Source organism: Arachis stenosperma, chromosome 3 (assembly GCF_014773155.1).
Source record: "Arachis stenosperma cultivar V10309 chromosome 3, arast.V10309.gnm1.PFL2, whole genome shotgun sequence".
Classification (NCBI taxonomy): Eukaryota; Viridiplantae; Streptophyta; class Magnoliopsida; order Fabales; family Fabaceae; genus Arachis; species Arachis stenosperma.
The window spans coordinates 61726008-61752380 of record NC_080379.1 but is presented as its reverse complement, the minus strand read 5'-3'; the positions used below and the strand labels follow the sequence as shown (position 1 = coordinate 61752380).

General features: G+C 34.6%; 1 protein-coding gene across 1 annotated transcript; it reads left to right on the top strand.

The window, feature by feature from the left end:
* Nucleotides 1-22845, top strand: LOC130967393 (GDSL esterase/lipase 1-like). Its single transcript, XM_057892223.1, has 5 exons — nucleotides 1-396; nucleotides 6976-7094; nucleotides 7290-7520; nucleotides 8177-8435; nucleotides 22383-22845. The coding sequence occupies exons 1-5, from the start codon at nucleotides 87-89 to the stop codon at nucleotides 22691-22693; spliced, it is 1230 nt and encodes a 409-aa protein (XP_057748206.1). The 5' UTR covers nucleotides 1-86; the 3' UTR covers nucleotides 22694-22845.
* The last annotated feature ends 3528 nt before the right edge of the window (nucleotides 22846-26373 follow it).

Here is a 26373-nt window from a genome sequence, read left to right as displayed (position 1 = left end):
ATCGCAACAGAAAATTCCATAGCAAAATTGCTTCATAAAACCAAAGCCTGATTAAAGTGGATGACAACTACTAGAACTCTTTCAAGATGGCATCACCATCAAAGCCTAGTTCTCCCTTTGGTTGCTTTGTTATTTCCATAACCCTGGTTCATTTCATTGCTTCAATAATGAGTTTAGGCACATGCCAAAGTCTCGTAGAAGAGAGTAGTACTAGTGATGACACTACTACTAAAGCCTTTTTCATCTTTGGCGACTCTACAGTGGATTCAGGGAACAACAACTACATAGATACTGTTCCGGAGAACAGAGCTAATTACAAACCATATGGGCAAAACGGGTATTTTAAAGAACCCACAGGACGTTTCTCAGATGGCCGTGTTATTGTGGATTTTATAGGTACGATTACGGTCATGGAATGCATCTATTACCATTGTTCTGTTATTTTCTTTTCTCACGCATGTTAAATCTAAGAATTCAGTTACGACGTATTTATTTATTTATTTTGGATGAAGCTACAAGAATAGGATTGGTCTAGTGACGAAGAGAGTGTTAATATATAATATATATATATATATATATATATATATATATATATATATATATATATATATATTAAAATATCATGTTTAAATCATAAATATATAATATCGCTAATAGTAAAAATATTATTTATATATCCTGTATTATTTACTTATATATATAAAAAATTTTAAGACAAAACTTAAAATTAAAGACATTTTTTTTATATATACATACACATACATACATTCTATATGTCTAAAAATAATAGGGAATTAACAGAACATATAACTCAAAAAATAGCAATTCTTATCATGATTAAAAAATACACCAAATATATTTTTATACACACATATATATACATACAATAAAATACAATTTTCTATCTATCATAAAATAATAAATTCTAAAATAACAACGAGAAAAAAAATAACTAAATTTAAATTTATTCTAAAAAAAATATTGTACGTTCAATGTTTAGTAAACTCTTTAGAAACTTTTTCATCAGTTTTTTTAAAAAATATTGAAATGTAAGAGGTGAGAAGCAAATCACACCGTCTTAGTAGAGGATTTTAAAATTATTATAAAAAAATATAAAACATAATTCATCTTAAGAAGTTAATCAGTATTTATCTTATGTATCTTTCTCTTGCAAATTTTTCTTGTCTTTCCAATTTTTAGGATTTAATTATCACTGTTTTCTAACTCATTCTTCAATATCATTTTCTTCTCTAAATTATTTTTTTTATAATTAACCAATTTAATTCTACCGCCGTTTACTTTTCTTAATTTCGATCATAGGACATATTATTACTCACTTTCCATTCCTTTCAAGATTTACCATCCAGTCAATCTCTTTCCTGAAAAACTACTATACTACAATTCCATACCAATAATCTCAATCACAAACAAGCAAACAATAACACATTCTTCAATTTCACAAATACAGACAAACAATTTCAAATAATATACAAACAAATATAGTATGATGCATACCTGTTCTACTGGCTGTGAGCTTATATGTCGGTTAAACTACCAGACCTGACACATCTGGTAGCTAACCTGGACATCATCTCTTTATTGTGCATCCTAAGAGAAAAATATCTCATGCATGTATAAATTGGTCTCGTAGGGAGAGTATCCTATCACCTTCTCTTGGAGAGACAATGCTATCCAGGAGAGTGCCCGTCCACCCTTACATCAGAGAAAATGTTATGCAACAAGAAAAGAAATCATCAATCTAACTCGTCCATACCATAGTTGAAAATTGAATCGAAGGGAATCATCAACCTTCTATCTAATTATCCAACGCAACAAGAGAGAAAATTATCAACTCCGCTTGTCCACCGCAACACAAGAGAAAAAATCATCAACCTCACTTGTCCACCGCAACACTGAGCAAGCGGGACAAAACTATCATCTTTACCAGGTGCAGGTATCTCATCAGTCACGCAAGCGGGACAAAATCTCCGTCCTTGTCAATTCAATTATTATATAACAATCACAATCAAAATCAAACATAGCCATAGTCATAACAAGGATCATAATCAAAATCATAATTCTTTATAATCACATTTATCATAAAAATAATCATCCTCAAGCTGTGAGCAAGACAAAATCACCATCCTCATTATAGGAGGGACGAAACCACCATCCCCACATATACGCCGCAACATTGCACAAGTGGGATAAAATCACCATCCTTAGTAGATACAGGTATCTCATATCACAATTATAATCACAATCAACTACAGTCATAGTTGTAATAAATTTCATAAGTCTTAATTCCACATATCTCTAACTGTTACTAAAACATTTAACTTCATTGTCAATCCATGAACGGAACAAAGCCACCGTCCTCACCATGGATAAGACGAACCACCATTCCACAACATTAATATTTTCTTAACAATTTTTATAGGAGAATATTTCAATTTAAATTTATTAATTCCATCCCGATGCATTCGAGGTCTTTAGGATGGTTCTTAGATTCCATACGGAAGTCACTGGGAGTACAAACTTGCTAGAAAAAGTTTAACAACTCAAAACAAATTTCATCAATAATATATCATCATCATTAATTATAATATCTTGCATATATCTCAATTTAATCATAATTCTCATCGTGAGTCTCATATCAATTTCACTTTTCACTGTGAGCCTCTATTCAAATCTTATTTTTCATATTAGTTTCAGAATCAGCAACACAATTCCACTTTTTATTCTGCACACTTTAAATTTTGTCGAGTTAGATTTAGGCTATTACATACGACTTGCGGATATGTAATGTCAAATACAATACTCTAAACTCATGGTTAAGATTATAAACTAACTCAAACACATCATCTTTATTTCATTCAATCTCAATGAATCACTTTAAAGGCTAATAAACTAAATTTTCATGATACTCAAGTTCAAGTTAGATTATAGCTAAAGTTTCTCAACTCTTATCTCGCAATTCTTTGAAATTACGATTTTATTATCATATTTCTCAATTATCTCTTTTTCTTTCAACTCTTATATTTAGCTCCATAAAATCTCATATTTATATTTCTTATTCCCAAGCCCTTTGGTTGATAAAATAATGAACTTTTAAATATATAATTAGTTAAATCTTTTTTTAAGTTAATTTTAATTATTTATTTATTCTTTTCATTATTAATCAAATCAAACAAGTTAATTCACCAATAAATTTTACAATTAACACAACCATAAGTGCATTTTGTTTAACTAAGTTCCCAAACTAACTCCAACTTAATTTTAAATCCAAAATTTTTCTAAAAGATTAATGAATCATTTTATTTCCCAATCATAATCTTAATTAAAACATAATCATTTATCCTTAAACAATTACGTTCATTACTTTAAGGCTTGGTTTGGTAAAGCTTTTTGAAGAGGTGCTTATACTTTTTAAAAGCTCAACCTCCTCATTTTGTATTTAGTAAATAAAAAAGATTATGTGCTTGTACTTGTAGCTTTTAAAAGATCGGGATACTTTTGAAAGCATTTAAGATAGAGCGTTTCAAAGTTGACTTGTGCTTTTCAAAAATTTAAATGTCTAATATAACTTTATATGTTAACTAATTTTCAAATTTAATGCTTGCATTTATGAATATTATAGTATTTTTAAATTTTAAAAATTATTTTACCAAATGCAATTGTTGTTGCTTGTATTTATTGAAAGCAATTTTTAATTTGATTTACCAAACATAAATGCTACAACTTTTAAAAAGCTATCTTTTAAAAATTAGCTTTTATAAGCTTCTTTTGAAAAGTAAAAACTTTATCAAACTAAGCCTAAATTCACTAAAGCCCCAAAACATAATCCTATAATATGGATTAATAAACTTAAACTCTAAGACAAAATCTCTAATATTTATAAAAACAACAATAATTCTTATCATTTTTATTGTTTAGTTTCATTCAATTCTTATAAAAATTTTGGTAGAACATCTGCTAAAAGTTGGACTTTTTCACCCTTCAAAGATTCTATCCAAACCAAACATCTCTCAAACCTTTCTCAACCTTTTCAATACCAAACAATTTTTCAACATATACAAATCAAATTTTTAATGCCAATATATTTTTTTATCTTAACTTATCTTTAAGTTATTAAATTTTCACCGCATTAGGACAACAAACAACTGATCTAAATTCTAATCTACTCACCAAGAGACTTCAACCATTGTTTCTAATTCATTTTATTACTTTAATATCCATCCTCATTTAACCAATTTTATTTCTCCAAAACAGTCTAATTTAATTCATAAGACTCATATAATCACAAAAAAATTATATTTTTTACATCGATATCGATTTATAACAATTCCTTGAAGTAAAATAAATTTAAAAAAAAAGTCACTACATCAAATTAACTCAACAACACAGAAACACCAGCGGCAGTACTAGTAGCTCCGATGACTCCCCCAGCAATGACAGCTACAATCACAGTATGCAATTATGGTAACTCAACCCTACGACATTAACACCTCAAAATCATTAACAAACTAATAACAAGACACTAGCGGTGAAGATTCCAGAACAAGAATACTTAGTGTAACTAAGAAGGAACAAGAGAATGGAGCAGCAGCAGCTCTGGTGGTGACTTTTGACGACGTCCATGCTATTTTCCGGCGACAGAGAGCTTCGGCAACCTTGCAAGAATCAGAGGCAGAGGTGAAACTAGGTTAGCCTTTATTCCGGATCTCCAACGACAGCGCCAGTTCCAACAGTGGCGCATAGCTCCACAGCGGCTCCACCCACAGCAACGATGGCAGCGGCGGTAAGGGAAACACCTACCACCATCTCGTTCCTCTCCCCTTCTCTCTGGTCGTTGCTTTTCTCTCTCTTTGCGAGCTCTTTCTCTCTATTCGAAGTCCCAAGCCGGCAACTGCGACAACGACGACGATCTCGGCGGCGACGACTTCTTCCCTCATTCACTGGCTTGCGTCTCTCTCTCTCTCTCTCTCTTCTTCGTGCTCGATGACGACGGCAGCTTCCAGCCCCACCGGCACTGTCCCTCCCCCTCTCTTCTTTTTTTTTCTTCTTCTCCTTCCTTCCTTCCCGTCTAATTTCTCACCTCTCCCCCTCTGTTTTCTTCTTCGTTTCTGGGTGTGTAGGTGGCGATTGAGTGTGTTAGGGTTAGGGTGAGAGTAGTGAAGGAGTATGCGGGTAGTTTTAGGGTTAGGGTTAGTGTAACAGCCCAAACCACCTACTAGCACGATATTGTCCGTTTTGGCACACAAGGCCTCACGGTTTCTCCTTTGACGATAGGGATGATAGTCGAAGCCCCACACTCACTCGTCAAAACGCGTCATGCTAGGGAGAGGTATCCACACCCTTATAAGGCATGCTTCGTTCCCCTCTCCAACCAATGTGGGCCTTACAATCCACCCCCTAAGAGAGCCCAGCGCCCTCGCTGGCACATCGATCCGGATTCTGGCTCTGATACCATCTGTAACAGCCCAAATCACCCCTTAGCACGATATTGTCCGCTTTGGCACACAAGGCCTCACGGTTTTTCCTTTGACGATAGGGATGATGGCCGAAGCCCCCCACACTCACTCGTCAAAACGCGTCATGCTAGGGAGAGGTATCCACACCCTTATAAGGCATGCTTCGTTTCCCTCTCCAACCGATGTAGGCCTTACAATCCACCCCCTAAAGGATCCCAGCGCCCTCGCTGGCACATCGATCTGGGTTCTGGCTCTGATACCATCTGTAACAGCCCAGACCACCCGCTAACACGATATTGTCCGATTTGGCACACAAGGCCTCACGGTTTTGCCTTTGACGATAGGGATGATAGCCGAAGCCCCCCACACTCACTCGTCAAAACGCGTCATGCTAGAGAGAGGTATTCACACGCTTATAAGACATGCTTCGTTCCCCTCTCCAACCGATGTGGGCCTTATAGTTAGAAAAATGGAGTAAGGATAACATTAGTATTTTGATAAAATTAGAGGATAAAGTAGTAATTTAAAAACCAAATTTAACCCAATAAAATTATCTAAAAAATAAGTACTCTAATTTAAAATTAGAGATATTCTAATCAATTTTCTTAGTTTATTAAACTAAACTAAAAATTCTAATTATTCAAATTAAATTAACAAATCTTCATTATTTTTTAATTACTAAAACTTTAAATTTTAAATAAGAAAATATCCAATTATTATGAAAATTATGAGTCCTAATTAATTTAAAACTCAATTTATCAAAACTTGATTTAATTATATTAAATCAAAAATAATTTATAATAGAACTTCTGAAAATTCGGAGTCTTTTATATATATATATATATATATATATATATATATACTTTTATTCATTTTTGTTCTTAATGTTTTTAATTTGTGTGTAAAATTATTCCTAAATGTTAATTCTATCTAAAATGTTAAAGGTCAAAATTGAAGACACATAGAAATAATGACATTAATAAAAAATGTTGAAGAAAAAATTGAATAAATCGAACCTATTAGGGGCAAACTTAAATGAAATTAAATGATAAGTGTATTTTTTAAAAAATCGTAAATAATAGATTATATATTTTTTAAGCCTAACTCGAAGTGACTCAAGAAGTCAAGATAGGCCATGATTCGGAAAACGATTACTAGACACCAAACATGGCTGAGCCAGTCACGAGCATGTTTGGACTAAACTAAGATATGACACGGGATAGTCAAAGGCAGGCAATAGTAACCAGACACCATACACAATCGAGAGACTCATGTGTTGGACTAGGCTAAGACTAGCCTTAGAAGATGACCACTTATGAATAAAAAACTCAATTACAAATTTTTAAATTAGAAAATTCCTATTTGAATTGTCTTCAAAATTTCAACTAAAATGTTAACATTTTCATTTTTTTTTTTTTGGTTGTTTTTAATGTTGTAGAAGCCAATTTGCTTCTGTCCTAATTATAGTATGTGCTGAGGTTTTATTGCTTTGGTGGTACAGGTGAGTATGAAAAGCTGCCACTAGTCCCTGCATTTTTACAGCCAAATGCTGATTATACCAATGGTGTCAACTTTGCTTCTGGTGGGGCTGGTGTTCTTGCTGAAACCAATCAGGGAGTGGTAAATTCGTAATTATAAAGGATAACCATGCATGTGATATTTGATTTAATTGGTATCTTAGGATATATGTGAACTTGTTTGCTAATATGTAAATTTTCCAACTTAATATTAATCAAGAAATATCCTTTATGCAGAGTTCTATTTCATGTAGGTGACTGATCTTTTAAATCTCCATAAGAAAATTGTTTAATGTAGGTGATTGATCTTCCAACACAACTAAGGAACTTTGAAGAGGTGAGAGTGTCACTATCAGAAAAGCTTGGGGAGAAGAAGGCAAAGGAGTTAATCTCAGAAGCAATTTATTTCATTAGCATAGGTAGCAACGATTACATGGGTGGTTATTTGGGTAACCCAAAAATGCAAGAAAGCTACAACCCTGAACAATATGTGGGGATGGTCATTGGAAACTTGACACAAGCAATCCAAGTAAGAATAATCTGTTGCAAGATCTAGTTAATTAAATTATCCCAATTGACTAACAAATTTGTCTAAATTTGTTACCCTTTCTTTTTTATCTAAACTTTGAAAAAAAAAAAAAGTTGTTAAAAGAGACTGTCATATAATTCTTAAACACTAAATTAATCGAAATCTTGGTAATAGCATTAGATAACGGTTTAAAAAACTGAAAAATAATGATATATTACTCTTAAGTAATAACGTTTTGCTATTGAAAAAACATTAATTTTTATTGATCTTTATAGTTTATAAATTCATAAAATTTTAATTAAGTTCTCACTTCATTAAAAGCATTTATAATTGGATCTCTACGTTAGATAAAAAATTTATCCAGGTCCTAAAAAAGCAATAATCCTTGGATGCTTGTTTCTAAAATATTCTACAATTTATACATCAAACACATAAATAAATATTTCAATGATATTTCATATTCTTTTACCAAAACATTTAGCATTATTAGTAGCAAAATCCTAATTAAAAACTTTTATCTAGTACAAAAATTTAATTACAAACTTTTAAATTGAAAAATCTAATTGATGTTAAAATGTAAGAACTACCAATGTAGTTAAACACTTAAACTTATTAAAAACACAAAAAGTTATATATTTATCATTTCTTGTATTCAGGTACTATATGAGAAAGGGGCTAGAAAATTTGGATTTTTAAGTTTGTCTCCATTGGGATGCTTACCAGCCCTCAGAGCTCTAAACTCAAAATCCGACAAAGGTGGCTGCTTTGAAGCAGCTTCTGCTCTTGCTCAAGCTCATAATCATGCTTTGAGTAGTGTTCTCAAAAGCCTTGAGCAAATCCTTGAAGGGTTTAAGTATTCTAACTCCAATTTCTACGATTGGCTTCAAGAGAGAATAAGTAACCCCACCAATCATGGTATGTATGTATACTATCCACTATTCATTTTCATTACTATCTCCTGTTTATGCTTTTCTTTTTATGATCTTGGAAAAGGTAATTTTATAATTTAGTTTCTTTTATATAGTTAAAAAATAAAAACTGATTTCTTTTCTAAAAGACCTAGCTATTCTATTTAGTATTTTCCAAAAATGTGAAAACTATTTTTTCTTTCATTTTAATTATTTTATAAAACAAAAATTTTAGAGACTCAACAACTTCGGTCTCATGGATAACCAACATAACATATATCAAGTTTTAAAGGTTAAGTATGATTTTGGTCTCTAAGGTAGAGGTCGAAAATCGATTTTGTCTCTGATCTTTTTTCGCTACAAAATGATCCCCCAAGGTTTCAGCTTGTTTTAAAATCCCCTTTCCCCTTTATCTCCAAAATCAACCAAACTCAACAGAAGCAGAACAGAAACCCAAGCCGAACCAGAACCAACCACCACCACCACCACCATTATCATCATGGTCATCATCATCATCACCCCAAAATCAACCAAAAGCCCAAGTTGAACGAGAACCCACCACCATTATCATCACGGTCATCATCATCATCTTCATCAGAACAACAAAATCAACCAAAATAAACCAGAAACAAGTTAAACCAGAACCCACCATCACCACCACTGTTATCATCATGGTCATGGTCATCATCATCATTATCAGAAGAATGTAACACCCTAACTACCAAAGCTCACGCTTCCGGCTGCGCAACTCTGATAGCTAGGACATTACGACAACACTTATACTATTTACTACTAAAATATGAGCCTGTTTAAAAACTTTAAACCGCAATACCATTCCCAAAAATACTTTCGCCATACAACGTACATCCATACATACCATACAACTTACAGAAACTCATAAAGAGTACATCCATATATATATGCATACATATATATAAATAATATTACAAACATTATCCAGTACAGTTCCTATCCCTCTCACAGAATATATCAAGATAAAGGCGAGGGTACAATAAATAATAACTAAGGCCATACAGAGCATCACAACAATAACTAAATAAACTCTTCATAACTTCTGCGCCCAAATCCTGAAAGGGGAAAAATGTAAGGGGTGAGAACATCATCCTCGAAAGGGTTCTCAGTAGAGGGTTTTTGGGAATTACTGTAATAGGATACATGAAGATAAATCGTACCAGTGATTAATAACCATCTTATGCCTCTTTTCAAAAACAATAGTTTACAAAGAAAGTAAAGTCAGAAATCTTTTCTGAAAGAGGAACTGTTCAACTCTCAAAACATCAGAGCATTTCAAAAAGGTTTATCTATACTGAACCAAAAGAACCTTTCATATCTTATTCCAAACCAGAACCACCAAAACCGAAATCAACCATCGGTCCATCTCATTCAACCACGGCCCTAGGCCCAAACAATCCAACCACAACCAATCCACCACAATCCAACAGAGTCCCAGATGCAAACACAGATAGGAAGTTCAAGCACAAACATACAGTTACAGCAAATAGAACAAGTAGCAGGTAATCACAAGTAATCACATAGGCAAACCAAGTACAATATGCACACCCAAACAATGTCACATAGATGCATATGATGCATGCCTGTCCCTAGTGGCTGATGATATCATCTGTCGGTTATATAGCCAACCCGACACGTCCTGGTAGCTAACCATGGACAGAAACACCCATCACGGAGCAAGTAAGTTTGAGCTACAACCCCCTTGCTACTACCCGCTCAACCCAGAGCCAGTGGAATAACCACTACTGCGGCTACTACCCAGGCGGGTGTTTAACAGCTCAACCTGGAGCGAGTGGAATCACCACTACTACCACTACTACCCAGGCGTCACAGTCTCTAACCTGGAGCAAGTGGGACGAACCACGACCCTTGCTACTACCCAGGTATCTCAGTCTCTGACCCGGAACAAGTGGGACAAACCACAACCCTTGCTACTACCCAGGTATCTCAAGCATATATTCATTCAGTTCCAACCATGGATCAACATCCATCTCAGCCATCCGGCTTAATTTCATAATTCATAGTTAGCCATACGGCCCACAACTCATTCGGCAATCAGTCATAAGTCAATATCATACACAGCCATTCCGGCTCACGGTTCAATCCAGAACCAGCCAATATTCATAATCATACACAGCCATTCCGGCCCATAACAAAACAACACTTCCACACTCAACATCATCAAATTCATAAAACCGGCATTTAAGCCATAAATCACTTTTCTCAAGCCATTTCACTTTGAAATCAAATTTCAACTCTTTTTAGCCTTGGCTTTAAAGATCTCATTTCTCAAATCATCTCAGGCTCATAAGCCAAATTTACTCAAAGTGAGTTCCCTTTTTAAAACAAAGCCACTTTTGGCATTCTCTTTCCAAAACTTCCAAAACCATGGAAAGTTAAAGATTCATTTTGGGAACATTCAAAATCACCCATCCAACAATGGGATTTTAAAACAAAAGTTTCTCGGCAGAGTCCCAAGTCTTTAGGGAAGGTCAACCTATATCAATTCCTTAAAATTCATCGTAACCCTTTAAGTCATAGATTCTCGGTTCAAGTAAATAAAACTGAATTTATTATGAAACCGATCATACAAAATCACAAGTTCCCAACCCGGTCCAAAAATCAACTCATTTGAAACGGAACCGATTCATTTGAATCAAACCACTTTCAGGTTTCTTTTTGGAACCCATTTTTCCAACTCTTTCAAAATGCCTCAAACTTGATTACTCAATCAAAAGTCTAGGTTCCTTTAAAAATCACTAAAAACTCCTTTTTATATTGAAATCAATATTAAAGCATCATTCTTTCCTTCAGTGATTCAAACGGTAAAAATAGTTCAGTTCTAAATAAGCCGAACTCAACGTATAAGGTTCATCAAATAAATTAAGCTTGAAAACATAAATATCCTTTTAATAAATCAAATAATACAATTTCTCAAATCCAACCCTTTTCAAATAACCTTACAAACAAGAGTAGAATTTTGTAGAAATTTCGGCAGCACCTCCCCTAAAACTTGGACTTTTGCCACCCGGTTCGGGTCCCAACTAAACCATTTCTCATTCCTTTTCAACAGCTCAAAACCAGAAATCAATTTAAAGCAAGCTAAATCCAACAATCGCCTCAGTGGCGTATCTCAAGGATACCATTTCAAAATCAACTCAATATCAATCGATATAACTCATTTCCAAAGCTTTAAAGAAACGGTTCAATAACAAATCACTTGTCCAAAACCAAATCAATTAAAATGAACCAGGCTAAATTCAAAGGTACATTCGACTTTTCAAATCATCAAAATAATTAACTCAAATCAAATCAATCCTCAACGGATTAAACTCAGATTTCAAATCTTTAAAGAATCAACTTCAAACATTACAATTCACAAAGCCGCACAACAATTCAGCCAAACCAACATCCATAATCATTCGAGTCAATCAAATAATACATAAGGCAGATACAATCACCAAATACATAATATCTCACATCAGTATCCATATGTAATAATTCCAATACATAAAACATAGTGTTTGGAAAGCGCCCCTACCTCAAAACGCAATTCCATAATCAAAGCGCCTCATAAGTTCTTTTCGCCTCAACTCAAAATCAAAGGCAGCTTCAAAGCACAGCCCCACACATTTTCGCAGCAGCATAAACAACTCTAAATTACAACAAGCAACCTCAGTTACTAACTCTAGGAACATTAATACCATAAAGGCTTTAATACACGTACGGGACACTAACGTAGGGCTTTCGAAACATAATTTCTTACCAGAATAACAACACGAAGCAGCTACAGATTCGAACCGGCCCCGGCACAGCTCCGGCGGCGGCCAGAAGCTCCGGTGGATCAACGGCAAAATTTTCTGGCGACAGCAGCAAGGTCTCAAGCGGCAGAAACTCTGCCTGGAGCTTCAGCGGTGATCCCGAAAGTCACAGAGTCGTCCCCGGTGATCAGAATCACAGCGGTGGTTTCTGGTGGAGGTAACACGTGATGAAATCCAAATGACACAGGCTCCAGTAGCGGTTCCCGGCGGCTTGAACGGCATCCAGGAGCTGGCAGCAGCGGCAATAGCTCCCTGACTGCTCTTCCGATCGCTTCTCCTCTCCCTCAGATCAGACCGGTGGCAGAACCCCAGCAGCTGCAGCTCCGGAAGATGAGCAACAGCAGCGATACTGCGGCAAGGAGCACAGCGGCGGCGTGTCTGGGCACGGCGGTTCCAATGGAGGCGACGCCGGCGACGTGAACAGCGGCTGGGCGCGGTGGTCGGACTCCCAGCTCGCCTCAGCTCTCTCTCTACGCCTCTCCTGTTTGGTGTGACCGGCGGCCTTCCTCCTCCTTCGAGTTCGACGATAATGGAACAACGGCGGCGCTGCACTCCTCCATCGATCGGTGTAGGCGAGCGGCAGGACATGGCGGAAGCCCCGACGACTGCGACCCACGACCACCCTCTTCCTCATGTAGCTCTCCGTTTCGACCTCTCTCTCTCCTCTGTTCGCAGTTCATGGTATCGGCGGGGGAGGCTTCTGCGGCGACGGCGATAGCACGGATGGCTGAGGCGGCGCGACGAAGCTGGTTCCATGGTGTTGCGGCTCAGGGACGGTGACTCGAAATGATGACAGGCAACAACCTTCCTAGTGCCACCGGCGCAGATTCCTTTCTCTTCCTCCCTTTCTGCTCTTGTGACTTTCTTTCATGGAAAAGGAAATGGAGAAAACCGTGTATTGCTACTGTTTTGGGGGAAGGGGACTTCGGCTGCTGCTAATTGTGGAGAGAAAAGGAACCGGGTCGGGTAACGGGTCGCTGGGTTAGGGTTTCATTATTTTGAAAATTAGGGTTAAGGGCATTATGGTAATTTCACATAAAATTAGGAATAATATAATAATTGAAACCCAAATTAAATCCAACACAATTTGTACATAGAAAATACTATTTGTTCATCAATTTCACAAATTATTTTCAATAAAATGCCCAAATCCAAAAATTAGAAATAATATACTTAATTTCTTCATTTTCCAAAATAGCAGTAATAATATTTAAAATATTATTTATCTAATCATATAAAATCCTTATTTTTTCATAACTATCAACTTTATACTTTAAATATAGAAAATAATCCAATAATTATAAAATTGGATAATAATCATAACTTATATCAAATCCAATAAATCAAAACTTGCCTTAATTATCTATAATAAAATAATCTCTGAAATTAAGGCTATAAATAACTGTAGGATTTGAGACTTGGTCATAATAAGACTTTTCAAATATTCTGGGTCTTACATTCTACCCACCTTATAAAATTTTCGCCCTCGAAAATTGATACAAAATGAAAGAAATTCCATAACAGTTCACCTTTGAACACATTTAAGGAAGAAGCAAAAATATCTCAAAATATAATCATATATATACGATTTTCAAATACTTTGATTGTCATAAGCATAAGGATGTAAAGGTAGGAGTGTGATTGCAAAGCAAACGTTACAAGGTAGGCTCAAAGCAAAAGTTAACATGGGTCAATCATGTGATAGAAGGGCAAAGCATTAAAGGCTATAAAACAGGATGGAGTTAAAACGACGTGCTTAACCTCCGCACACTAATCTCATATCAACCTCAAAGTTTCAACTTTCCAACTCCATCAAGCACTTTACAAACCCCAAATTTGATCATTAGCCTGACAACCACAAACCCGTCCGCAAGGAACAAAACGCCTACAACTCATCATAACGTTACGCACTTACCGCTTCACTTTCCAAATACACATATCACGTCTTAACGAACTAACGCATCGCGTTACTACGTCTACAAGTCACATGTGATATCAAAACAATTCTCGAGTCTACTCAGAAGGATACAAGATTTAAAAAGGAGAGTCAAATGTCAAGGATAGTACTCAAAGATTTGAGAGAATGTATCCAATTCCAAATAAACAAGGACACTCAAGCAATGAAGTTTGCTAGACTCAATTCAATTGACAACTTCAAGATAACCCTTGGATCAAAGAGATTCAATAGGATCCATAGGAAGAAAATAAGGGCATGGTTTGAAACAATTTCAAGATGAGTCAAAGAAATAAGAGGTTACAGAAAAGAATATCTCAGACCCGAGCCAAGCTCACAGAACTCAAGAGCATAATTACTATACTTTCGAATACATTGTTCTTAAAAGAATCGGAAACTTATAAAAATATCACTTCGCAGTCTGAAAGGGAAGTTAAACAACCAACATCCTTCAAGAGAGTAACAAAAGTATAAACGTGGCTTTACTTCAATACAATTTCATGTTGAAGTAGATTATGTAGAGTTCCAAAAACAAAATGCACACAACTTTGGCTAAGAGCAAAAATATTTTTCCAGATATTTTAGAAAGATAATTAGATGCACAACTTAACCAAAAGCAGTTCATAACAACTCGGAAGTAATCAAATGCTTGTTCATAATTCCCAAAATTTCATATTCAAACAAGCGTGTATAACATTTATAGCAAGTACAAAAGAGGAAGTTACACTCTTTTTAGAAAAGAAACTCCGAAGTAAAAATTTGCTTACAATTTGGTAAAGGAAATAAGTGGTGCGTTACAAACGAACCGGTTTCCACTAAACAAGGAAACTTTTCAAAACCTCATTTAAAATAGCGCATGCCAACTTTAAGAACAATTTCATCAAAATCGATTAATGGTTTCACTCTCAATCAAGTAACAGGGAATAGATTCAGTTTAGAATTCCTTCAAAGAGAATTCAAAACTTCTTTAAAAATTCAAAACAAGACTCCAAAAGTATAGTTGAAATCACCATTTCAAAAGGATATTCAAGGATATTAGGATGTACTTGAAAAGGAGTCAAGCCATACAAGAAAGGATCTTAAATCAAAGTAGTTTAAACAAGATTCACTAGTCGTGAGACATCCAACAAGCTTCCAATTGATCCAAAGAAAAAGTCGTAGGAAAAGACAACACAATCATTAGTAATTTTTCAAGGATAAATCTTTGACTAAAAACTCTTGTAGAGATGATGAGAGAATAACCGATGCACTATTTTGAAACGAATCAAACTGACTCATATAAGAATGAAATCCACAAGAGAAGGAAAACCAAGATCAATGGTAATGTTCACATTGTAAAAAGATTAGTTAAAAATAAAGTCAAGTATGACATTCATAGAGATGGAAGTTTTAATAGAGAATTTATCCCGTTCATAGGAAGAAAGCTATGAGTCCAGCACTTTTAAAAGAACAACAATGGCATAAACTATATAGCATGCTAAATCAAACTCAATTCAAAATAAGTTAAGTAAAGCTTATCAAATGAGACTCAACTGGGATAAAAGTGAAAAAGCTTTCCTTTCCAAAATTTTGAAAAATATCCAAATACCTAATCAAATGAAGATGTGCATTGGAACCGTAGTAAAATTACTAGAAAGTCAAATTATAATTTAAAGTAAATGCGGTTCCGTAAACCAGTAAAAGTACAGGCGAGATATTAGAAATAAATAGTTGTTAAACTGTATAAGAAATCTTCAAGCTCCACATATGTAGATAAGTATATATCCAATCAACAACAAATTTTCATAAAATCTCAAAATTGGCTGTGATCACTGTCAAATAAGAGAAAAACTGAATCAACAAGTTTCCTAAGAATGGACTCAGAATCCGGAGTTAAAATGCACAACGCAATAGAACAAGTTCAAAGCTATCTCAAAGGCTACATGAATCAAGAAGAACTCAAACAGAGGAAGGTAGGTGCAACAAGGATCTCAAACAAGCATATGCACTTAAGATCAAACAAAAATGCATATGAATAGAGGAATAGAGTGGAACCTCAAACTACTTTTCAAGAAGAGTAGCAAATGAGAACTTCAAGTTAGGACATGAAAAAAACGGTCAACTCGAGCAAAATTCAAGACACACAACTGAATAGCCTCGAGAAATAGTTTCTAACGTTCCCAAAACCCGCAATTCGCTTTACTCAAAACTCGTATACTATCTATGATAACCCATTAGTGCTCTCATATACATAATTCACTAATATTAAGCCGGCCAAACTTAATACCAAGAATTATGCAATGCAAGACTAACAGCGTTAATCAGTAGATCGTCATGTGCATAAGGCTCTAATTCTCGTCATTCGACAAGACCTAATACATGACAAACGTTCAGAGTATGCAACTGAAGCATAGTTGGTCCATTCCTCAGGCTCTACAGGAAGGACTGCTCTGATACCATAATGTAACACCCTAACTACCAAAGCTCACGCTTCCGGCTGCGCAACTCTGATAGCTAGGACATTACGACAACACTTATACTATTTACTACTAAAATATGAGCCTGTTTAAAAACTTTAAACCGCAATACCATTCCCAAAAATACTTTCGCCATACAACGTACATCCATACATACCATACAACTTACAGAAACTCATAAAGAGTACATCCATATATATATGCATACATATATATAAATAATATTACAAACATTATCCAGTACAGTTCCTATCCCTCTCACAGAATATATCAAGATAAAGGCGAGGGTACAATAAATAATAACTAAGGCCATACAGAGCATCACAATAATAACTAAATAAACTCTTCATAACTTCTGCGCCCAAATCCTGAAAGGGGAAAAATGTAAGGGGTGAGAACATCATCCTCGAAAGGGTTCTCAGTAGAGGGTTTTTGGGAATTACTGTAATAGGATACATGAAGATAAATCGTACCAGTGATTAATAACCATCTTATGCCTCTTTTCAAAAACAATAGTTTACAAAGAAAGTAAAGTCAGAAATCTTTTCTGAAAGAGGAACTGTTCAACTTTCAAAACATCAGAGCATTTCAAAAAGGTTTATCTATACTGAACCAAAAGAACCTTTCATATCTTATTCCAAACCAGAACCACCAAAACCGAAATCAACCATCGGTCCATCTCATTCAACCACGGCCCTAGGCCCAAACAATCCAACCACAACCAATCCACCACAATCCAACAGAGTCCCAGATGCAAACACAGATAGGAAGTTCAAGCACAAACATACAGTTACAGCAAATAGAACAAGTAGCAGGAAATCACAAGTAATCACATAGGCAAACCAAGTACAATATGCACACCCAAACAATGTCACATAGATGCATATGATGCATGCCTGTCCCTAGTGGCTGATGATATCATCTGTCGGTTATATAGCCAACCCGACACGTCCTGGTAGCTAACCATGGACAGAAACACCCATCGCGGAGCAAGAAAGTTTGAGCTACAACCCCCTTACTACTACCCGCTCAACCCAGAGCCAGTGGAATAACCACTACTGCGGCTACTACCCATGCGGGTGTTTAACAGCTCAACCTGGAGCGAGTGGAATCACCACTACTACCGCTACTACCCAGGCGTCACAGTCTCTAACCTGGAGCAAGTGGGACGAACCACGACCCTTGCTACTACCCAGGTATCTCAGTCTCTGACCTGGAGCAAGTGGAACAAACCACAACCCTTGCTACTACCCAGGTATCTCAAGCATATATTCATTCAGTTCCAACCATGGATCAACATCCATCTCAGCCATCCGGCTTAATTTCATAATTCATAGTTAGCCATACGGCCCACAACTCATTCGGCAATCAGTCATAAGTCAATATCATACACAGCCATTCCGGCTCACGGTTCAATCCAGAACCAGCCAATATTCATAATCATACACAGCCATTCCGGCCCATAACAAAACAACACTTCCACACTCAACATCATCAAATTCATAAAACCGGCATTTAAGCCATAAATCACTTTTCTCAAGCCATTTCACTTTGAAATCAAATTTCAACTCTTTTCAGCCTTGGCTTTAAAGATCTCATTTCTCAAATCATCTCAGGCTCATAAGCCAAATTTACTCAAAGTGAGTTCCCTTTTTAAAACAAAGCCACTCTCGGCATTCTCTTTCCAAAACTTCCAAAACCATGGAAAGTTAAAGATTCATTTTAGGAACATTCAAAATCACCCATCCAACAATGGGATTTTAAAACAAAAGTTTCTCGGCAGAGTCCCAAGTCTTTAGGGAAGGTCAACCTATATCAATTCCTTAAAATTCATCGTAACCCTTTAAGTCATAGATTCTCGGTTCAAGTAAATAAAACTGAATTTATTATGAAACCGATCATACAAAATCATAAGTTTCCAACCCGGTCCAAAAATCAACTCATTTGAAACGGAACTGATTCATTTGAATCAAACCACTTTCAGGTTTCTTTTTGGAACCCATTTTTCCAACTCTTCCAAAATGCCTCAAACTTGATTACTCAATCAAAAGTCTAGGTTCCTTTAAAAATCACTAAAAACTCCTTTTTATATTGAAATCAATATTAAAGCATCATTCTTTCCTTCAGTGATTCAAACGGTAAAAATAGTTCAGTTCTAAATAAGCCGAACTCAACGTATAAGGTTCATCAAATAAATTAAGCTTGAAAACATAAATATCCTTTTAATAAATCAAATAATACAATTTCTCAAATCCAACCCTTTTCAAATAACCTTACAAACAAGAGTAGAATTTTGTAGAAATTTCGGCAGCACCTCCCCTAAAACTTGGACTTTTGCCACCCGGTTCGGGTCCCAACTAAACCATTTCTCATTCCTTTTCAACAGCTCAAAACCAGAAATCAATTTAAAGCAAGCTAAATCCAACAATCGCCTCAGTGGCGTATCTCAAGGATACCATTTCAAAATCAACTCAATATCAATCGATATAACTCATTTCCAAAGCTTTAAAGAAACGGTTCAATAACAAATCACTTGTCCAAAACCAAATCAATTAAAATGAACCAGGCTAAATTCAAAGGTACATTCGACTTTTCAAATCATCAAAATAATTAACTCAAATCAAATCAATCCTCAACGGATTAAACTCAGATTTCAAATCTTTAAAGAATCAACTTCAAACATTACAATTCACAAAGCCGCACAACAATTCAGCCAAACCAACATCCATAATCATTCGAGTCAATCAAATAATACATAAGGCAGATACAATCACCAAATACATAATATCTCACATCAGTATCCATATGTAATAATTCCAATACATAAAACATAGTGTTTGGAAAGCGCCCCTACCTCAAAACGCAATTCCATAATCAAAGCGCCTCATAAGTTCTTTTCGCCTCAACTCAAAATCAAAGGCAGCTTCAAAGCACAGCCCCACACATTTTCGCAGCAGCATAAACAACTCTAAATTACAACAAGCAACCTTAGTTACTAACTCTAGGAACATTAATACCATAAAGGCTTTAATACACGTACGGGACACTAACGTAGGGCTTTCGAAACATAATTTCTTACCAGAATAACAACACGAAGCAGCTGCAGATTCGAACCGGCCCCGGCACAGCTCCGGCGGCGGCTAGAAGCTCCGGTGGATCAACGGCAAAATTTTCTGGCGACAGCAGCAAGGTCTCAAGCGGCAGAAACTCTGCCTGGAGCTTCAGCGGTGATCCCGAAAGTCACAGAGTCGTCCCCGGTGATCAGAATCACAGCGGTGGTTTCTGGTGGAGGTAACACGTGATGAAATCCAAATGACACAGGCTCCAGTAGCGGTTCCCGGCGGCTTGAACGGCATCCAGGAGCTGGCAGCAGCGGCAATAGCTCCCTGACTGCTCTTCCGATCGCTTCTCCTCTCCCTCAGATCAGACCGGTGGCAGAACCCCAGCAGCTGCAGCTCCGGAAGATGAGCAACAGCAGCGATACTGCGGCAAGGAGCACAGCGGCGGCGTGTCTGGGCACGGCGGTTCCAATGGAGGCGACGCCGGCGACGTGAACAGCGGCTGGGCGCGGTGGTCGGACTCCCAGCTCGCCTCAGCTCTCTCTCTACGCCTCTCCTGTTTGGTGTGACCGGCGGCCTTCCTCCTCCTTCGAGTTCGACGATAATGGAACAACGGCGGCGCTGCACTCCTCCATCGATCGGTGTAGGCGAGCGGCAGGACATGGCGGAAGCCCCGACGACTGCGACCCACGACCACCCTCTTCCTCATGTAGCTCTCCGTTTCGACCTCTCTCTCTCCTCTGTTCGCAGTTCATGGTATCGGCGGGGGAGGCTTCTGCGGCGACGGCGATAGCACGGATGGCTGAGGCGGCGCGACGAAGCTGGTTCCATGGTGTTGCGGCTCAGGGACGGTGACTCGAAATGATGACAGGCAACAACCTTCCTAGTGCCACCGGCGCAGATTCCTTTCTCTTCCTCCCTTTCTGCTCCTGTGACTTTCTTTCATGGAAAAGGAAATGGAGAAAACTGTGTATTGCTACTGTTTTGGGGGAAGGGGACTTCGGCTGCTGCTAATTGTGGAGAGAAAAGGAACCAGGTCGGGTAACGGGTCGCTGGGTTAGGGTTTCATTATTTTGAAAATTAGGGTTAAGGGCATTATGGTAATTTCACATAAAATTGGGAATAATATAATAATTGAAACCCAAATTAAATCCAACACAATTTGTACATAGAAAATACTATTTGTTCATCAATTTCACAAATTATTTTCAATAAAATGCCCAAATCCAAAAATTAGAAATAATATACTTAATTTCTTCATTTTCCAAAATAGCAGTAATAATATTTAAAATATTATTTATCTAATCATATAAAATCCTTATTATTTCATAACTATCAACTTTATACTTTAAATATAGAAAATAATCCAATAATTATAAAATTGGATAATAATCATAACTTATATCAAATCCAATAAATCAAAACTTGCCTTAATTATCTATAATAAAATAATCTCTGAAATTAAGGCTATAAATAACTGTAGGATTTGAGACTTGGTCATAATAAGACTTTTCAAATATTCTGAAAACTAAGAAAATCAGAACAGAACAATCAAAAACTCAAAACCCACCACCACCACTCCCACCTCAGAAAATCAGAACAATCAAAACTAAGAACCATCAACAAAATTCAAAACTAAAATTTTTCCACTTTTATTAACAAAACTCAGATGCAATTACAATAATAAAAAATATACAAATTCATCTTCAATTACAAGAACCAAAAATCCATAAATATAATTACCAAAACAAACGAGGAGACGAGATGCGACGGCAATGAAGAGGTGCGGCGAGACGAGGTGCAACGGCGAGGAGGAGGTGCGGCGAGACGAGGGCGACAGTAAAGGCGAGGCAATGACATCAGTGAGGGCGAGGAGAAGGAGCAGAAACGGCTCGCAGCGCACGGTGAGATCCAGCGGCGAGGACTGAATGACGAGGAGCAGGAGTGGCAGCGGCGACGGGGAGGAGCAGCGGCGGCGGCCCTTAACTTTCTCCCTTCCGATCTCTCTCTTCTCCCTTAGCTTTCTCCTCTCTTGCTCTCTATTTCTCCTTCCGATCACAGGTGGCGGTGCGGCCTTCCCTCCCCTCTTTCCCTCTCTCCCGATTCTCTTTCTCCCTCTATTACCTTTCTTTCTTTTTTTTCTTTTTTATTTTATTTTATAATTTTTTTAATGAAGGATAATTTAGTAATAAAAAATAAAATTAATAAAAAAGAAGATTTTAAAATAAACTAAAACCTTAGAGATTATTTTGTAACAAAAAAAAATCGAAAACAAAATTAATTTTTGGCTTTTATATTGGGACCAAAATCATACTTAACTTCAAGTTTTAATTTTGACATTTTATCAGTTTCTATACATATACAAATTAATGTATAAATTAATATACAGTGTAACACGAGTCATTTATATGTTATACTGAATAATGCTATAGTGGAAAATAAAATTTTAGTGAAGACCAGAGACTACTTTTTTTAGTACAAAAAATTCCATAAAAATATTATTATATATAATGTACATATTTTTTATAAATTTAATTAAGCTCTTTATTTTTCATTCAATTTTATTCTTCAATAAAAAATCCTCCAGTTGAAATATATTTGCTAATCCAAATTTTGTTTCAATTTTTGAAGGTTTTAAGGATGGAATCAATGCTTGCTGCGGAAGTGGGCCATATGGGGGTGTTTTCAGTTGTGGAGGCACCAAAGAAGTTGAAGATTACGAATTGTGTGAAAATGTTGGTGACTACGTATGGTGGGATTCATTCCACCCAACAGAGAAGATCCATGAGCAATTTGCCAAAACTTTATGGAATGGACCATATTCTTCTGTTAGACCCTATAATTTAAAGAGACTCTTCTCTAACATTAAGGTCATCAAGGCCCACACTATAGCTGATGTAGTTGACAGACGAGAGACCGGTGGAGAAGGAATATTTCACTAGTAAATTATGCACTTACATAAAGATATCTAAAATATTTTTTTTAAATATTTTTTAATAATTAAAATTTAATATATATAATTAATTAAATTATATTTTTTTATTAAAATTAGACTAAACAAATTAATTTCACCGAAAAAATAGTGAATCAAATCTTAAATGGTTTAAATTAATATTATTTTTTATAAAAAATAACTAAAATACTTCTATTATATATATATATATATATATATATATATATATAAATATTTTAGTTATTTTCTATAATAAGAGTATTCTAGTAATTTTTTATAAAAAATAATATTAATTTAGACCAATTTAAAATTTAATTTACTATTTTTTCGGTCAATTAAATTTGTCTGACTTAATTTTAACAAAAATAATATGGTTTAATCAATTTTATATGTTAAATTTTAATTATTAAAAAACATTTAAAAAAAGATATTTTAGACCTCTTTATATGAGTAGCTCCTAATAAATAAATAATAGCAACAAAAAGATCTCACAGTAACACTTTCACTTTGAACTTTTGAGTTTATGATATGTAATTAGTATATATTGAACTTTTCACATTCTTGTGAATAAAATCTGAGACCCGTCCCAGACTCTCTGTCGTTTGCAAAATATGGCTTGAACGACAATTTCAGAAATAATGTCTGTTCATGGAATGCCAGGTAAAATAAGGTTTTACTGGGAAAAAACAAAGTCTATATAGTATATGCTTGATCAAATTAATATGAGAAATTGACACTTTTGTTTTTTCTGACATTCCTCACTCTTTTATTTTTAACGTATATTTTTTCTCTTATAAAAATTAAATAATATATATTTTAATCCAATTGATTAAAATACTCTCTAATAACCTTTTTATATATAAATTAGTGATTATTATTTTATTCATTTAAAATAATAATATATAATGTATAATTTGAAAGAACCCAGCAGCGGAAATGACATAAATGTCCAACACAAGAATAATATAGAAGCATTCACAACACAATATGACAGCAACTATAACAAGCAAATATAGTAAGTGAAACAATAACAAGAACATACCAAAATTTTAACGTGGAAAATCCCCTCAATATGAGAGGTAAAAACCTCGAGTCATCCAGACTAATGAAATAGTTCCAGTATAATCAAATGAGGTATAAGAGAATCTCAAACAAAGCACAAGAACGTGCATATAGTTAGCCAAAACATCAAAGCACCAAAGCTTATAAATGAAAAGCAAGAAGATGAAAAGTACCCAAAAAACAAAGCTACTGTCGAAGCCAATTTCTCTTTCTGTAAACCTCCAATCAAAATCTTCACCGTTCAGAATGAAGAACAAAATGTGAAAAATCTATAGTTCAAATTTCACGTTGATCCAATGGTGAAAGAATGAGAAACTGTCGTTCAAAGATTACTGCTCTGTGTAAAAATGAAAAACCTAATTTCTCTCTTGTGAAACTAATTTCTCTCACTGCAGACTTCTAATCAACATCTCCACCGTTAAGAATGAAGAAAAAGATGAGAGAAACATGCAGTTAAAATTTTAAGCCGATCCAACGGTGACTAATGAGAAACTGCCATTTGAAGTTTACTGCTTTGGATAAAAATGAAAATTATGTTTTTCCTCTTCTCTCTCTTTTGGTGGCTATACTTTCTCGCTCTCAATAACCCCAAAAATCTGATTAGGGTTGTGGCACAATGGGTACAAAGAGACACCCTCAAAATGTTGCCTTAGGCCTCACAAAGAAAAGAAAAAACTTAACAATCTCCCCCTTCTCGACTAAGTGGAGGCTCTTGCCATTCAAAAGTGTGTTGATATAAATCTCTCCCTTATTGACCAGATTAATTCTCGCAATCTTACAAATAATATACACTTTAGTCTATTTAATTAAAATACTCTTCAATAATTATTGTTATAATTATATATATTAGTAATAATCATGTAAAAAATATATTTATTATTAATATAATAAATTTAATTTATTTCTAATATTTTCACTTGTTACGAAATTATTTAATTTAAGACTTTAAAAATATTTCTTGATTAATAATAAAATATTAAGAGTAATTTTCACAATATATTTAATATAATCTAAAATTTTTATATATCATGATTATATATATATACGCGCTCACATGCATGCACATTTGTTGATTGTAAAAATGATATTAAAGGTATAAATTGTTATATTTATGTATCTTGATTTAAATTGGTAAAATCTTATGATATTTTAATTCTTTAATTTTATTTATTAGTTTTTTAGTCTTTGAACTTACAATTTATAAAACAAATCATTTTTTTTTTTAGTTTTAGTAGTTTAAATTAAAAACTAAAATATCATTTTATAGATTTAGACATTAGTCGTTTAATAATTTGAAAACTAACAAACTAATTAATAAACAAATATCAAAATTAAAGTGATAGACTTCTCCCAAAATTTTGAGAGTAACTAGAATTTTATGCACGGTCATATATACACAAACACACACAAAAGCAACATTATTAGAGGCCATCATTAGATATCATTTGCATTTTTCACAAAACAAACTATTCAAACAATCAATCAATTAAATCTAATTATTCTATAATACATTCTTTTATTATTTTGCAATTTCCTGAAAATAAAGGATTGAAAAGGTACTGTCATTAGACAATTTTCTTCCACTTCTATCCTACAAATTTATTCTAAAAAAAATTATATATAACATACAATTTTATAAAGAGTTAAATATAATTGGAGAAGACCAACTTTAACTCCAAGCTATGATAACGAATTGCACGAACAATCCATGAAAAAAACTCCAATTGCTACATTTTTTTTTTCACGGTATTTTTTAATCCGACAAACCAAAGACTAATACGTTGTGGATTAGAGCTCGATTTAAGAATTTATCGCTAGCCAATAAATTACTACATGCACAAAGTAAAATTTGAACTCTCAACAAAATAGATGAGTGAACTAACTGCTCAACCAACCCAAATCGATTTGCTCCATTATTAGTTTGTAACAAGTATAATTACCCGTGCCAATGCACGTGATAAGATTGAAATTATAATTTTAAATTATTTTTTAAAATTAATTTGAATTATAATAATTTTATTAATAAAAAGTAATATGTTATGCATTGTTTTTTTTAATTTAGTGTTAATTGGATTAACTCTAAAATAGTTATTAATCAGTTTTAGTAATCTACTTTATTCAATAAATCAGACATATATACTGAATGTGATTATAAATAATATAGTAATAGTTAAATCCACCAACAAATATATTGGCTATTATCACACTCTAAAACAAATTAAATATAAAGGCTATTAGTATGCCCTTATAAATCTATAAAATCGCACTGTCTTTGATTCGTGCAAGGATTTACTTATCAAATAAACTTAAAATATAAACAAAAAATATTTATAAAATAGACCTAGTATCACTTGAAAGAATCATGGAAAATAATCAACTTACCTTATCATCCATAAGAACCATTTCTATGTAAGTCTTGTTGTTCTTGTCAAATTTGGATGGGACTTTCCACAACCTTATAAATCTTGCTTTTATTTTTCAAACTTTTTCATTACATAATCTACCATAGGTAATACTGTTGATAGAATCGTAGTTAGTATCCCTTAGGTATGAAAAATAATAAACAGAAAAAATTCTATGTCCGAGGTATGAATTTTCTAGATGATA